We start from the raw sequence: 16,802 nt of genomic DNA, 5'->3' as shown, positions 1-16,802 counted from the left end.
TTGTACTTCGCATCTTCTAACACCAATATTAAGACCAAGGACACAGGCAGAAGAAAGGTACAACCTGAGTCACATACGAACGAGGAATACTGTAGAGCGTTGCTTTGGGGTGTGGAAGCAAAGATTCCGCATACTCAACGAAACAATGCGAGGGTCTCTGCAAGTGATCAAGACCACTATTGTTGCTTGTGCAGTTTTGCACAATTTAGCAATACTCTTTAATGAGTCTATTTTAAATCAAGGTATTTGTGCAAACTAATATGTAAACAAAGTATATTTAATAATGCCAATACATAAAAAATAAGCATATTTTAATTCTTTATTTTGTATTTTTCTAGATCCTTCAGGCCTTGAAAATCAATTATTAATCGATCCAACTATCCCTGATAATATAGAAGATGAAGACGAAAATATAAACAGGGCCATTTATATTGAAACTTATTTTAATCAATAAAAACCATATTTTATTATTTTTCAAAATTTATTTTTTTTAAATATTCCTCCTCTAATGCAAGTATTTGGAGCTTCTTCTCGTGAAGCTCCCTCTCTTGTTCTATTCTTAATAGGTGAAGCTCCCTCTCTTGCTCTATTCTTAATAGATGCAACTCTTGTTGTTGCTTCATTAATTCCTCCCTGCTTTTTTTTGCAAGGAGGAATAATTGATGCTCGTAATTGGAATTTGATTTCCCACTGTAAAAATAACATAAACATTAAACATTATTTCACATAAATCACAGCTGAACAATAAGCACAGGAAATTTCATGAAATTCTATTTTCAACATTACATACTTACGTTTTTTTTGGTTTAGCTTTGAAAATATGATGTGTAGGATTTATACGTGGCAATTCAGTGGAGAAATTTGGCAATTCAGGCTAAAAATAAAAAAATAATAATTATTTTAAAATAATATAAATTTTATTTATAATACTGATATTTTTGTATAACATAACTGATAAAAATATTATACAAATTATTATATAATATGATTACCTATGCATGTGCAGTGCTTTCATCATTTTCATTCAATTTCAATGTATCATCAGCAGACTCCTTAGTAACTTCCTATAAATATATAAAATATAATTACTCAATCTCACAATAAAAAACTATATATGCATAGCGCTATTATCCCTTAATGGATATTCCAAATTAAGGAATAATAGCAGTAGAAAATGTAAAAAATATAAACCTGTTGGCCATGTGTTGCATCGCTATCAAAAGGATTGTTATCAACCACAAACTCATTAGGAAGAGCTGCTATAAGCTCTTGATCTTCAGGCGGAGGACTTGGTGGCGGAGGTCCCCCGCCTGTCATGTTTCTTGCCGTTCTAAATTTGTGTTCCGAAGCCTTAGCTTTCTTCAAATTCCTCCACTGATTTTGTATTTGGCTTAAGTCCCTTTTATGGAGTGAAATGATATTATAACTGAAATATAAATACAATAATAATGTTATTACACTGTAACAATTTATTAAATACAAGAAACTGTTAGAATAAGTAAAACTAAAATAACCAAGACAAAACATCTTCCCATGCAAGTTTTTTTGCTGTGTTTTTATTAGTCGACGTATCCTTATTCTCTAATATAATATGTGCTCGCTCGAGCACTAATTATTTTCGAAGCACTTTCTAAAGAGCAATATATATTTATTAATAAGCATTAAAACATGTAAGGAAATAAGTACATTCTATTAGATTTCTTGTGTACATTACGTACCTTATCCTCCTCACTCCAATTCGTCGAACGAGAACGTTTATTGATCATTGAACTCATTTTAAATTAAAACTGAATTTGAATTTATCAAAAATCTCAAATCTGTACAAATGTTTGAAATTTGAAAGCTATCAATATCCTGTCAGTTAAACGTCATACAAAATAAAGTCTACCATTCATATTTGTCAAAAAGTACATTTTTAGTCAAGTTTTACGTGAATAGCGGGTTTTATTTCGATAATGTTACTAGAAAAAAATACATATATTGACGTAACTTAGTTGAGAGACTGCTGAGATAGGTTTATAAGTACCTAAGATTATTTTAATCATTGTTTAAGGAGTTGAGAGTTATTTAACTGAGAGGTGTTTATGCAACAGATCAGTCAGTTTTTATAAGTAAGGCTGGTAATTTTTTACGACATCACATTAGAAACCTCAAAAATAGCAGTACTTCTCCACTATATGGATGTTATTATACATATAAACCTTCCTCTTGAATCACTCTATCTATTAAAAGAAACTGCATCAAAATCCGTTGCGTAGTTTCAAAGATTTAAGCGTACAAAGGGACATAGGGACAGAGAAAGCGACTTTGTTTTATACTATGTATAATATAATAATGATAGTGATAGCACAGTATTACAATATTATTTCCTACAGTAAGGAATCGCCTTTGATGTCGCGCGATGCCGCCGCCAGCGTAGGTACTTACGCTGCCACACGAAAATACGCTAGGGTTGCAACAAATGGGAAATAAAACAATTGTTGTATGCGCCGCCGCTAGTACGTAGCTTTACTGTTTAAGTAGTTTATTCTTTGTGTTTTAGTAACGAAATAAACGTTATCAAGATCAGACGTGCGTTTTACTAAACCCAGTTTTACCAAGCAAAAGTGAACCTTATTGCCTCAACATATGGTCCATCGCCGGATATAATTGACTGATATAATTGAATGATAATTACATCGAGAAACCGGTTTCTACGGAAGGATTCTAATGAGTGACAAGTTACAGATTATTGTTATTTACTTTACACGTTTATTCGTTACTCGTACAATATTGATAAAAGACTAAACATGAGTGGTGTCGAGCAGTTACTCGCCTTATTGGAAGATACGGCTTTATTATTACAAAAGGCGCAAACTAATTTAAAAAAGTGTCCAAAACAACGACTGACGAAGGGGTACGTGGAAGCCCGCTTACAAAGTATTGAGGAGTATTGGAACACTTTTAAAGAGGCTCACAATAGTTTAGTGAGAACAGTGCCTAAAGATAAGAAATGTGAAATATCATATTTTGTGAACGAAGATTTTTTTGTATTTGAAGATCTTTATTTATGCATCAAAGCCGATTTGAAAGATCTTTTAATAAACGCTAATAAGAGTCCCGCCTATGGAACAAGTTTGGAAGTTGCAAATAACGCGAACGAGCAGTTAAAGCTGCCTAAAATATTGCTACCGACGTTTTCGGGTTCATATGAAGATTGGCCCTCGTATAGAGATATGTTTCAGTCATTGGTGCATAATAACTCCGCGCTTGGGGATGTACAAAAATTATATTATTTAAAGAGTAGCTTAACTGGTGAAGCTGAAAATATATTAAAACATGTTCAAATAACACAAGCTAATTATGAGCAATCCTGGAATTTGTTAAATAAACGATTTGGAAATAAAAAAATGATGGTTAATTCAATATTAAAAAGATTATTTAATCAAAAGAAAATGAGCTCACAAAATTATAAATTAATAAAAAACTTACTGGACACTACAACAGAGTGCCTTAATAGTTTAAAAAACATAAACATAATCACAGACTCTTGGGATCCTTTAATTATATTTCTGGTTGTACAGAAATTGGACCCAGAGTCACATAAGGATTGGGAAGAGTATGTCCAGACTGATACAGACAAATTACCAAGTTGGGAACAATTACAACAGTTTTTACAATTAAAATTTCGTACTTTGGAGTTGTTAACGCCATCGACATCTAAAGAAAGGTCATTCCATATAGCGACGCCCGCAGTGCAATTTAAACCCTGTCCAAAATGTCAACTAGAACATGCTTTATGTCACTGTAAAGAATTTATATCACTTACACCACAACAAAAGAATGAGTTTGTTCGTTCCAATAATATTTGCTTTAATTGTTTGTGCAGTGGGCATATGGTGAGCAAATGTCGTTTGCGGGTTTCTTGTAAGGTATGTCAACGGCGTCATCATTCTTTGTTGCATCAGTCAATGGCCGTGGTCAAACCCAGCAACATAGAATCGCACTTTAATCAGGTGGAGGATGAGATAGACGAAGAACAGCAGGAGCAACACTTAGAGGAACAGGTTAACACTATCTCTTCTTTCGTAGCAACTAAACAAGGTTCTGCTCTGCTAGCTACCGCTCTTGTCCCTGTTACAGATGGCGCCGGCAGAGTAACTGTACTCCGCACGCTAATAGACCAAGGCTCACAAGCGAACTTTATAAGCGAACGAGCTGCTCAACTGCTTAAAGTTAAACGTAAACCATTGGCTATAGATGTAAGTATTACGGGAATAGGATCTACACAAACTAAGGTAAAACACACGGTGGGATTAGAGCTTTTATCAAGATATGACGACAAGTTCCAACTGTTGATTGATGCATATGTCATTTCTACTACTCGTTTAACAAATGTGTTACCATCCAAACATTTGATAGACAGTGAAAATTCATGGTCACATCTTCAAGGTCTCGTATTAGCCGACCCTACATACAATATACCTGGACGGATTGATATGCTGCTGGGCGTAACCACATATGCACAAATAATCAAAGAACCTTTGATCAAGGGTCCTCCTGGTTCACCATGCGCCCAAGAAACAAGCTTGGGATGGATATTATTCGGTTCCGTGTTAGACAATACGGAAATTAAGTCTAATAATGAAATGCTAGTTATGCACCATCGTATAGACATGGATGAAATGTTGCAAAGGTTGTGGGAGCTGGATCCTGAAACAAACAAAAAATTAAGCATAGAAGAAGAAACATGTGAACGAACATATAAAGATACATATACAAGAACAGCGGAAGGAAGATATGTTGTAAAATTACCTGTAAGACATGAACCCCCACGAGCAACACAAGGCGATACCCGTGATATTTCAATTCTCAGATTTAAACAATTAGAATCCAAATTTGTCAAATCCCCGGATTTAAAGAGAGAGTATATAAATGTGATTAATGAATATATAAAGTTAAACCACATGGAAGAAGTTCCAGAAAGCGAAATTAATAACCCATCTATTTACTTACCGCATCATGCAGTTATTAGAGAAGCAAGTGATACCACCAAGGTTAGAGTAGTTTTCAACGCGTCTGCAACAGGCAAAAATAATATATCGCTCAATGATGACTTACTTGTTGGTCCACTGCTGCAAGAAGATATGAGGTCCTTGATTATGAGATGGCGACTTCGGAAAATTGCCTTTGTCGCAGACATAGAAAAAATGTATAGGCAAATATTAATCACAACAGAGGACGCTGATTATCAAAGAATTGTATGGAGGAATAGCATTGATGAGCCTATAAAGGATTATCGTTTATTGACAGTTACTTTCGGCACAGCATCGGCACCTTATCTTGCTGTAAAAACTCTTCACCAAATTGCTAACGATGAAGGAGGAGGCTATCCTGCGGCTGCTAATGTAATAAAAAATGATTTTTTTATGGATGATTTACTATCCGGTCAGGATACGGTAGAGGAGGCTACAAAAATAGCGAAACAAATTTCAAGTATACTAAGAAGAGGAGGAATGAAATTACAAAAATGGTCATCAAATAATAAGGGTTTTTTGAAAAACTTTTCTTCCGGTGAACTAAGCTCTCGCCTGAGTATAGATTTTAAGTTTGAAGGAACAGTAAAGACGTTAGGGCTATCGTGGAATGTGGTCGATGATACTTTACATTATTATGCTGACTTACCTGCGTCACCGGCAACAATAACCAAAAGAACCATACTCTCGGAAATTCAACGCTTGTTTGATCCTCTCGGTTGGTTAACTCCGGTACTCCTGCCTGCAAAAATAATAATTCAAAAATTGTGGTTGATGAGAATTTCTTGGGATGAAGAAGTAGTACCTGAAATAAAAGAAGATTGGTTAAAGATTAAAGAAAGTTTAAGAAATATAAAAGATATAAAAATAAATAGATGGTTATACAGTCATACTCAAAATATGTCTGATGTTACAGTGCATGGATTTTGTGATGCTTCTTCCAAGGCATATGGCGCAGTAGCTTACCTGAGAGTCAAAGTAGAAAATAATTCATATGTTACAGGCATCATAGCTGCGAAGAGTCGCGTTGCACCGGTTAAACCTGTATCCCTGCCCCGTTTAGAACTATGTGGTGCAGTTTTACTTGCCAAATTATTAAAACAAATAAGTGACGCTACACACATACCAACCGATCGGATATATGGTTGGACAGATTCAACCGTAGTTTTATCCTGGCTTCAGGGAGATCTTTCTCGATGGCAAACCTTTGTACGGAATCGGGTTGCAACTATCTTAGAAACTATAGGAAATAAATGGTACCACGTACCTTCTGTAGAAAATCCTGCCGATGTTGCTTCACGTGGAATGTTATTACCTGAACTTAAAAATTGTAAATTATGGTGGGAAGGTCCAAAATGGCTACGAGATGAACAGCTTTCTTTGAACAATTTAGTTTACGACACCAACCTAGAAAAAAGAAAAAAGATTATAGCAAATACAAAAATAGTAGATGAGGCACATTGGTCAAATAAATTTAAAAATTTTAATAACTTATATGAATTACTGAGAGCAATAGTCTATTGCACGCGGTTTCTAAATGGAAGGAAAATTAAAGAAGTTAAGGCTATAACTACAAATGAGCTACACGACAGTTTAAATAAATGTGTAAGATTAGACCAAAGGGAAACTTTTACAGAAGAAATAGAAGATTTAAAACAAAAGAAAGAAATAAAAGGCAACAGTTGTATTAAAAATCTTAATCCTTACCTGGACGCTGAAAATATTCTCAGGGTGGGCGGCAGACTCAGGCATGCCCATCTTGTAGAAACGGAGAAACATCCCATGATTTTAAGCAATAAGAGCTGTTTAACTACTTTAATAATAGCTGATGCACACAAAAAGACGCTACACGGTGGTACACAATTGACTATAAATTATATAAGAAGCCGTTTTTGGATTATTAAAATTAAATCACTTGTTTCATCATATATAAATAAATGTTTTGTATGTGCTAGACTTAAAGCAAAACCCAGATTACAAATTATGGGAGACTTACCTGAGGTGAGGGTGACTCCGTCACGGCCATTTTTACACTCCGGCGTAGATTTCGCTGGTCCACTGCAAATTTTAACTTCAAGGGGTAGAGGGTCCAAACCCAATAAGGCATACATCTGCATATTTGTATGTATGTCTACCAAAGCAGTTCATTTGGAATTAGTTGGGGATTTAAGCACTGATTCTTTCTTAGGCGCGTTAAAACGTTTTGTAGCTCGAAGGGGAAGATGTAGCCACATTTGGAGCGATCAAGGCACTAATTTTGTAGGTGCCAACAAGGAATTGTTGGAGCTGTTCCAACAAGCTAATTTACAAATACCAGGCCATCTACCGGGTACTTTAGCAGAAGATGGCATACAATGGCACTTCAATCCACCTTACAGTCCAAATTTTGGGGGCTTATGGGAAGCGGGGGTGAAATCCATCAAATATCACTTAAGAAGAATTTTAGATAAGCATCTGACTTTCGAAGAGATGACAACATTGCTGTGCCAGATAGAAGCATGCTTAAATTCCAGACCATTGTGTCCAATCGACAATACAGATACCGATAATTTGAATATTCTTACACCTGGTCACTTTCTCATCGGTGAAGCCCCAATCAATATACCCGAACCAGATTTGAGAGACATAAACCTTAACAGACTTTCACGATGGCAGTATGCACAAAGGTTACTACAAGACTTTTGGAAGAGATGGCAAACAGAATATTTGTCACGTCTACAGCAACGACCCAAATGGCTAAAACGACAAGATGAATTCAAAGTGGGAGATGTGGTCCTGGTCGTGGAAGAACATTTACCTCCTGGTAAATGGGCTTTGGGTCGTATTCTAGAAAAACATTCGGGAGCGGACGGGATATGTCGTGTGTATTCTTTAAAATGCCGTGGAAAAGTAATGAAGCGATCAATTTCCAAATTATGCCCATTACCTATAAATAATGACTTGGATCTTTAAATATTAGTTGCCATATTTATTTAAATTATGTAAAAAAATGTTAAATTACATAACTAATCTAAATGTACAATGTTTAGATAATAACAGTGACTGATTATTGATTTGTATAACTTCATTATAGAATAATTTTGTTTTTGTTTATTTGAAGAATGCATGTTTAAGTTAGATTCGATAGTATATTATGTAATGCAAAAAGTTTAACGAAAATGTTAATTAAGATAAAACCTACTTAGTTACCTATAGGTTTTGGTGGGCGGTATGTATGCGCCGCCGCTAGTACGTAGCTTTACTGTTTAAGTAGTTTATTCTTTGTGTTTTAGTAACGAAATAAACGTTATCAAGATCAGACGTGCGTTTTACTAAACCCAGTTTTACCAAGCAAAAGTGAACCTTATTGCCTCAACAATTGTGATTATTAATATTATGATGAAATCATTTATTCATATGTACATTCAAAATAATTGCGATTATTAAATCTGATGTAATCATTTGTTCATAAATATATAATTACAGATATTGCACTGCTAAATATTATTTACGTGGACACTTTATTTTTGGATGTTCTTAATTGTATATTATACCATTTAAGAAGTAATGCATTCGCATTGGGATGTACAATCTGATTAGAAAATAATGAGGACAACATATACATAGCTTTGATTTTAATTCAACAGATACAATTATTAATACAATCTTTCTGAAATATTGTTTCCTTCTGGGATTTCAATGTAGATTTACATCCGTAAACGGAACAGTTTTTGCGCGCCATAATAGAATATGTAAGTACCTATGTATAATAAAATTATTACACAAAAAATACGACTGCGTCGTCCTTTCGCGATAGTTAATGCGAACTCAGCGTGATTGCATTAAGCGGCCCGCGTCGCCCGACCCCCCGCCAGTTCCCCTCCGTTTCTCTGCACAAGTACATTCGTCGCCATACTGTAGGAAATATGGTGATACTGTGGTGATAGTCCGGCTAACGAAAGATAAGACTGGAAAAGGCGGCAAATTCAAAAAATCATCATATTAAGGTAACCTAATGGTAACTTAGGTTATAGTTGGAAATAAAGTTTTGATACTTTAATTTATTATTACGAGCTTTGTTTTTTTGAGAGATTAACAACCTCTACAAACTCTTCATCTATATAATATTATATATATGTAATCTGGTACAGTTATCTGATACAGATAAAAAAAAGAACAGCTAGTGAAAGTAATAAAAAACATAATAAAATACAATTAAATTTTGTTTAATCAATATAATCATATTAAATCTAAAAGCCGCGTTCAGCCGCGAATAAAGAATAAGAATCACTATCATTATCTCTGACATCATTAACTCTTCCATTTCTGCAGTTATTCCATCTTGTTTTTTTTGTACTGCTCTTCAACATGAATAACATGGTTCGGTCATAGAAGAAATCTCGTTGAGATACTGATTTTGTGTCTTTAAACATTTTGAACGGACAGATCGTTCAATTTTATATTGTTGCTTTAATAGTTTATAACTGGATTACTGGTATCATCCATGCAAAATAATAATAATAATATTAAACAAATCATATAATGTGCAATGCAATCAAGATGAAAAGTATCAAAATATCAAGTCACACTGTGTGTTTTTCCTTGAAAACTACATCTCTTTCAAATTGTTTCTTTTTAAATTTATTAATCATAGTTTAAAGTTTTCGTCATGTTTTCAACTCAGTTTTCAATTATTAGAAATCACTAAAATCCTAAGCTAAAATCGCAGAAAATAAAATCACTTTGACAAGCTTTGACACATCAACAACTCAGGTTTTAATGACAGTTAACTGTTAAGTGTTGCCAAATAAATTTTCGAAATAAAAAGCCAGTCTCATCTTTCGAACCAGACGTGACTAGTATAGATTTATTTATTGATTTAATAAATGAAACGATACCAATTTAAATTTCGCGCTGTTTATGTATGATGTGCGCATGTCTTAATGCTCTAAGGCGCATGCGCAGGTTTCAATTATTTTATAACTAGTGCCCCGGCTTCGCCCGTGGTACATATTTAGTATCCTATATCCTTCTCCTGGCTCTAAACTACCTCCCTGCCAATTTTCAGCTAAATCGGTTCAGCCGTTCTTGAGTTATAAGTGGAGTAACTAACACGACTTTCTTATAAATATATAGATTTTAATAAAATAAATAATTTAACAATTTCAATGATGGACCTATACGGACCTAACGGTAAAGAATACGATTTTGATAAAATTCGCCAATTTTGATATGGATGAGGTGCTAAAGTGTAATTTTTTTATACCCAAAATTAAAAAAAAAATATTTAAAAAAAAACTAAAGGGGACCTAACGAAAAAATTGTGGGACCTTATAGGACCTAACGAAGACCTATAGATTAAGGTCATTTTTGACCCAAAATTCTATGGATGGGGTGCTAAAGTGTAATTTTTTTATACCTAAAATTTAAAAAATTATTTAAAAAAAAACTAAAGGGGACCTAACGAAAAAATTGGTGGACCTTAAAGGACCTAACGAGGACCTAACGATCAAGGTCATTTTCGACCCAAAATTCCATAGATGGGGTGCTAAGTTTGCACTGGTCTCTAATATATTTTTTTTGTATGGGGACAGCTCAGTTTAGCCATAGTTCAGCTGTTAATTGACATTAGATGAGTTTGTGACATCATTACATTTTGACATTATTATAGTCTGTGATTTTGAGTTTTGACATAGATGAACGTAAATAGAAAAAAAAATTGAGATGGAAATTGGAAAACATTTTATGTAAAAAGATGGATAAAAATCAAATAAAATTAATTATAGAAGGCCTTAAATCTACGTCATCATCACGTATTCAAGATACTCTCTTGAAAATTCGGTCTAATGTCATATCTTCCGAAAAAGGAATTAAGATTTTTCGTGATTGTGGAGGCTTGAATTGTTTACTTCCTCACCTCCGAAAACCTAATGAAAGAATTCTTGATATTACTTTAAGTATTCTTGGAAATATTTGTTTGGATGAAAAATGCAGTGAAGCAGTAAGTTAATTTTTTAAATTATTATGTGTGGTACAGACAAAATTATATTTCTAATTTTTTAACCGCCTTCAGAAAAAGGGAAGAGGTTCTCAATTCGATTGTATTTTTAGGTTTGTAAGTTGTAACCTCAGTATTTTTGTCTGGTTGATCGGATTTTGATGATTCTTTTTATTAGAAATATTTCTCCACTAAACGCACATTTGGTCTAGTTGTGAAAATTAAAAATTGGTTATAATTATTTTAATTAAATTTAGGTGGGCGAGTTGAATACTTTTGGCCCCTTGGTGTCAATATTAAACACTGTTTGTCGAGATAGTATACTCGGAAGGGCCTGCAAACTTATTGGTAATTTAGCTCAAATTAAGACCAATGCAGAAGGCCTGCATAACCATGGAGTGGTCAAAGCTTTGGTTGCTCTTATTGAAGGCAGAGATAAAACCACATCTAATCCAACTCTTACCATGGCTGTAAGAGCTATCAGGTGAATTAATATTTCTATGCTATTTTGTTAGTTGAACTTATTTATATATTGATGTTGACTATCTTTTTCAAATTTTAAAAATTTCTTTCAACATTACATTAATTTCATTGAAATGCATTTCACTCTGCTCTTTCTCCTGTGAATGTTATTTTTCTACAGTTTTATTTTACTTTCTTATTTAATTCAGGCAACTATGGATGATAGCCGATAAAAGGGATGAAATGCTAAGCTTGAATGTTGTTCGTTGTGTAACTATTTTATTGACCACAGAATGTGAATCAATTGGATTAATGAAATCCACACACATTGATAAAGAAATTGAAGTGCCTAGAAGGAGTCAAGAAGAACTTATTATTGGTATACTTAAATGCTTAGGATACTTTACTACTTATTCTATACCGCAATGTGCAGAACAGGTATGTAAATAGTTGTAGCTGTTAATTTATTAACAACACACAATTTATAGACATGATATTATTGCTTTCTTATTATCCTTTTCAGTTACAAGGAGATGGCAGAGGCTACCAATGCCTTGTAGCACTTACAAAAACAAATGAGACTTTAGCACTAAAATGTCTCATGAATCTATGTTACATGTCAGTGTGTCGCCCTCTATTGGGAACTGCAGGACTGGTTGAATGTTTAGTAAATATTTTAAAGAAAAATCCAGGTGAAATATTTGAATTTGATACTATTCTATAAACATAAAGCAGTCAGATTTTTCTGATAAACCTAAATTGATCTTTTAAGTATTTATATATTATACCAAGTATTTATTTATTTTAATAATTTTCAGATGTTTCATGGTGGCCAGAAGGTTCTATTAAGGCTTTAGCTCAATTAAGCGGCGAATCTGTTAATAGATCTCGTTTACGACATTGTGGTGGTTTACCGTTACTGGTTGCAGCTGCAAGAGTTGACAGTCATGCTATGCATGCACTTCTTCAATATGTTTTTGATGATACAGGTAAATCCTTATCCTTACTAATATTATAATGTGAAAATGTGTTTATTGCACGCCTCATAAGCGAAGCGTTGAGGTGGGTACTACTGTCACTTCGCGCAAAACATCTGATTTTTCAAACTTAAAATGTCTTTATGTATCATACATTGCACTTGTAAGATAATACATACACACACATATTAAGAAAAAACACTATTTTTAACGTTCATGATATTTTTGATGTCATTTTTGTTATTTAAACTAGTTAAAAAACAGTTTAAAAAAGTTCTGTCTTGGACGTCCGTGTGTCTGTTATGTGCGGATCCTTTTTCTTGTTAACACGATAGCGACCGAAATACTTTACTAATCGAGTCTTTTTTTTTCTCTTACGCTTGAGTATGCTCAGGAATAGAACCCTTTCATTTTTCAGGGTCTGATTCGATGTGGTTTAATTGTTATTAAATAAACAAAAATAATAATTAATAAATATTTATTAAAAAAAAATTATGAGGCGTGCACTTTTGGATTTTCCAAATTATTTGAGTTTGTTTTTTTTTCACGTTGTATCAAACCATTTTTTCTGGTCCTTTCTGGTAGGGTGATAGTTAGGAGGCTAGAGTATGACAGAAACATCTTATTGCCTTATCCATCATAATGCACATAGATCACTCACAAATTCATAAATTCGAATAGGTAAAAATGTGTCATTTATGATAAATGTTAGTTTCTTTATCGACGCGAGCGAAGCCGCGGGCAACAGATAGTAGAATATAGTATTACTATTGCCATTTTCTTGCCTGTAGATTAATTTACTAATTATTTGACACAGCATTCCAAATTATGATTAGTGAAGGGCTCATTACTCTCCTTACTGAGAAACTTTCCAACTATGTAAGTAATATGGAAATTGAACACAACTTGAATAGTGAAAGTTTAAATGAAAAGAAAAATAGCCGAACCGAGAAAGAGAAAGATACCCCACAAATGTGTGAAGAAGCTACTGTGAATGAGCAAAATGAAATAGGAGAAGAACTCAAAGTTGTGATAGAAAGGGATAACATGATTGTTGGTTTTGTTGATGCAATAGGCAGTGATAGGTCTGACGACAGTGATAATGACAGTACAAATCCATCTTCATCGCCATCTAGACGAAAAGGTATAAAACGCGGTCGCACAAGCCCAAAAAATTCCAAAAAAGTAAGTACTAGAATCTCCATTTGTTGTTATCAGACCTATTGTTAATGGAAATGATTGCTTCTTAAAACAATATTAATCATACTTTTGTTATAACAGAAACCGAAGTTAATAAAAATGGCTAAGAAGGATTGGTCGGCGGGTGTATATTGGGAACCTAAGAGTCCAGAACCTATTTCACCACAATTCCCACGAATGACTAGTCCGGATAGATCAGATTTGAGTCCTTTGTCGCCGTATTCTGATGTAAATTGGTCAGGATTAAGTCCAGACTACATGCCACATTCCAGTAAGCGTTCTTGGGATTGGAGTCCAGGATCTGCAAGTTCCGACGGAAGTTCGCCCACGCCATATAGAACAGATTTTCCCTGGAGTCCAAGTAGTTCAGGTCCAGCCTCACCACTAAGTACTGAAGGTATAATATAATATTAGGAGTATATTTATTTCTTCAATCAAATTTATTTTCTATTGGTATTTTTTTTTTGTTAAGAAATAAAACCAATTAAAAAATTGTAGATAGTTCAGATTCTGAAGTGTCGGGGCGGTATTCTCCCGTGTGTAGTGAAGGAGAAGATGAAACCGAGAGCAATAAACCCAATAACATGAAATCTGCAATAGATCCAGCTCAAGTAGCACATGAATTGGAAGAGCTTATTATGGACGATGACGAAAGTAGTGACGAATCCCCAAATGAAGGTAAATTTAACTTTTTGCATTTCGCGTATTCTGTACGATTTATTTAATCTTAAATAATATTAAAAATGTTGATAAACTTTTTATTGAATATTTTTTCCAGAAAACATCAAGCAGATAACTATAACAAAAACATCTGGTATAATGTGCATCTTAGTGCTACTTTTTCGTGTTTCTCACGGGGCTTGTACGAATGGCAATGAGAATCGGGAAGAGATGTCCAATACTGTAGATCTATTAACTGGCCGCGAGTGTATGAATACGTTACTTGATTATGTTGAGAGGTGTAGGAGGCCGACCGGGAGAGCTGCAAGAATAATAGCTCGAGTTCTGAGGTATGTATATTAAAATTATAGTTTATGTAAATATTTTTTTAAGTTTAAAAACCTATACAGGTATGTCTTCCCACACTGCAATAAGTACATCTCTAAAGATGCATTCTCCTTAAGAGGTCACGCTGATTCCCATGACTGGTGGCAGAAAATTCGCTCAATAGTATAAAATGTATGTTGCATCTTCAGTCACCTAGTACAACGCAAATTTATTTCTAATTAAAACAGGGACCAACTAAATAATAATCATTAACAATTATTTTACAGCAACTCTTTATGTCTCATGAGTATATTGAAGCATAGATTTGTAATTAGACTTCATACTATGTCGGTTAACTCAAAGCATCCCCCAACGGAATGTCGCCAATGTAAACAAGTAAGGATTTAATGTTATTTGCCTATGTAAATGGTATTATATTTCCCATTATTAATTTTATTGTTTGGGCTTCTAATTTTATTTTTCGTTTTAGCTTATAAAGTTGGGCTCAAAGTTATTAGAGCAGGTAACAATTGTAGCGGAATCAAGCCACGGAATTGGTGAAATCAGTTATAATTTACTAAAAGGAAGTGCCAATTTGAAACAAACACTATGCATAACTTTACCACATATAGTGAAGTCAGTTCTTTTTTAATTATAAATGTGTTTTACTGGAATTTAAAATAGCATTATAATAATAACATTTATTTCCCTTGCAGAACGGAGAAAGTATTGAAGAAATATTTTGTGGATTGTGATGCATTAAATTTACTGTTTTCAATTATTTCCGAATCAAAGGAAAATATCCAAAATTGTGTAACAGCTTTATCGAAATTAGCAACAAATGTTCAAATAAAAGATCCGAAGCTCTTGGAGAATCGATATACAGATTTTGTGTCCATAAGTTATGATCCTATATTAGACAATCTAGAAACGGATGATATAGTTACATTTGTGCTAGATGACCAATCCACTGTAATAGCAAACAAAAACTTCCTGTGTCAAAATTCAGATGTCTTCAGTGTGATGTTAACAGGATCGTTTAAAGAGTCGTCTGAAAAATATGTCAGTCTTAAAAAAGTGACGAAACCAGCATTGGAGTATCTTTTAACACTTTTACATTGCGGCTTAAATGAGACGAAATGTCATATTGATGTGTTTCCCTTGAGCGAGAATCTGATGACTAATTTAGAAGTACTCTTACTTGCAGATAGATTCTTGTTTGATAAAATAAAATGTTTATTAAGTAGTGCAATAATACAATTCCAACTGACTCCTGAAAATGCTGATAAGATCTATATTTGGTCATTGGGTGATGGCATGGGATATTTGTGTGTCGAAGCTGTTGCATACTTATTAACTGGAAAAATGGATGAAGACTTAAGAATAGCTTCCTTTCAAAATATCCTCGAATTAGAATATAAGGATCAATGGCTAGAAGACATAAAGTCTATGATATTACGACAGTTGGTTAAATAAGAACTTTTTGCAAAGCAAAATAATGTAGGTAGGTACCTAATTTCACATTGGAATTCGCAACTTTACTTATTATTGCATTAAATTGCCCATTTGTAACTACTGAAATATTTCCTTACTTATAATCATTATAGTATTTAAATCTTCAATTATAATTTAATTGCTATAGTAATGTAAGCACATGGGACAAATTTGCATTTATCTTTTTAGCAAGTATGAAAATATATGAATGATTTGAACATCAAACATGTTCAGAAATATTTTGTTTAAGTATATAAATATGATATTATAGACCTACTAATAACCACCGAATTTATTGTTAAATATATTATGTAAAAACTATTCTAGAGCTTTTTGGCTGGCTTGGAGATTTAGCATGTTAATACCATGTTAATACAAACATTTTCATCGGTTACCTATGTCAAGGTTAATATTATAGGTTGTTAAAAAATTTATGATCGTATTTTTTATTAATTGGCTTAATTCTCGCTTACGTACAATAAAATAAAATCGATAAAATCGATAAAATCAATATTATACTAGGTATGAGAAATATGGTACGTAATTAATTATTTTATTCGTATTTGATATTTCGTTTCTATGCCCCTGGTTTAATATATGAAATGAAATGAATACTACTACTTAGTACCTACTTAGTATTAGTATAAAAGATTTTAAGCTATTGCATAGCTTCTATCGCGGGCCTTGAGC

General features: G+C 33.5%; 2 protein-coding genes and 1 long non-coding RNA gene across 4 annotated transcripts in view; 2 read left to right on the top strand and 1 right to left on the bottom strand.

The window, feature by feature from the left end:
- Nucleotides 1–2,531: 2,531 nt before the first annotated feature.
- Nucleotides 2,532–7,967, top strand: LOC149483480 (uncharacterized). The gene has a single exon (XM_089702914.1). The coding sequence runs from the start codon at nt 2,790–2,792 to the stop codon at nt 7,965–7,967; it is 5,178 nt and encodes a 1,725-aa protein (XP_089559040.1). The 5' UTR covers nt 2,532–2,789.
- A 1,237-nt stretch (nt 7,968–9,204) lies between these two features.
- LOC149483479 (uncharacterized) lies at nt 9,205–10,476 on the bottom strand. Its single transcript, XR_016316495.1, has 2 exons — nt 9,737–10,476; nt 9,205–9,486 (listed from the first exon to the last, which is right to left on the bottom strand). It is a non-coding gene; the product is annotated as an uncharacterized LOC149483479 (long non-coding RNA).
- A 183-nt stretch (nt 10,477–10,659) lies between these two features.
- Nucleotides 10,660–16,802, top strand: part of Rnb (BTB/POZ domain-containing protein Rnb) — a 56,165-nt gene continuing 50,022 nt past the window's right edge. The window contains exons 1-12 of one of the 2 annotated variants that reach the window (XM_089702524.1): nt 10,660–10,995; nt 11,250–11,476; nt 11,664–11,892; nt 11,978–12,146; nt 12,273–12,443; nt 13,249–13,616; nt 13,713–14,028; nt 14,130–14,309; nt 14,410–14,641; nt 14,906–15,014; nt 15,109–15,254; nt 15,335–16,122. In XM_089702524.1, the coding sequence (XP_089558650.1) occupies nt 10,750–10,995; nt 11,250–11,476; nt 11,664–11,892; nt 11,978–12,146; nt 12,273–12,443; nt 13,249–13,616; nt 13,713–14,028; nt 14,130–14,309; nt 14,410–14,641; nt 14,906–15,014; nt 15,109–15,254; nt 15,335–16,094 (3,153 nt within the window). In that variant the 5' untranslated portion in view covers nt 10,660–10,749 and the 3' untranslated portion in view covers nt 16,095–16,122. Of the gene's footprint in view, nt 10,996–11,249; nt 11,477–11,663; nt 11,893–11,977; nt 12,147–12,272; nt 12,444–13,248; nt 13,617–13,712; nt 14,029–14,129; nt 14,310–14,409; nt 14,642–14,905; nt 15,015–15,108; nt 15,255–15,334; nt 16,752–16,802 lie in introns of those variants that run through there. The other variant, XM_089702523.1, reaches the window with a different exon arrangement.

This window comes from Colias philodice, chromosome 13 (genome assembly GCF_061535455.1).
Source record: "Colias philodice isolate Cphi_HAF_F1 chromosome 13, ilColPhil1 Martin Lab GWU primary, whole genome shotgun sequence".
NCBI classification, from domain to species: Eukaryota; Metazoa; Arthropoda; class Insecta; order Lepidoptera; family Pieridae; genus Colias; species Colias philodice.
The sequence above is the reverse complement of the archived record's forward strand: the minus strand, read 5'-3'. Positions and strand labels throughout refer to the sequence as shown.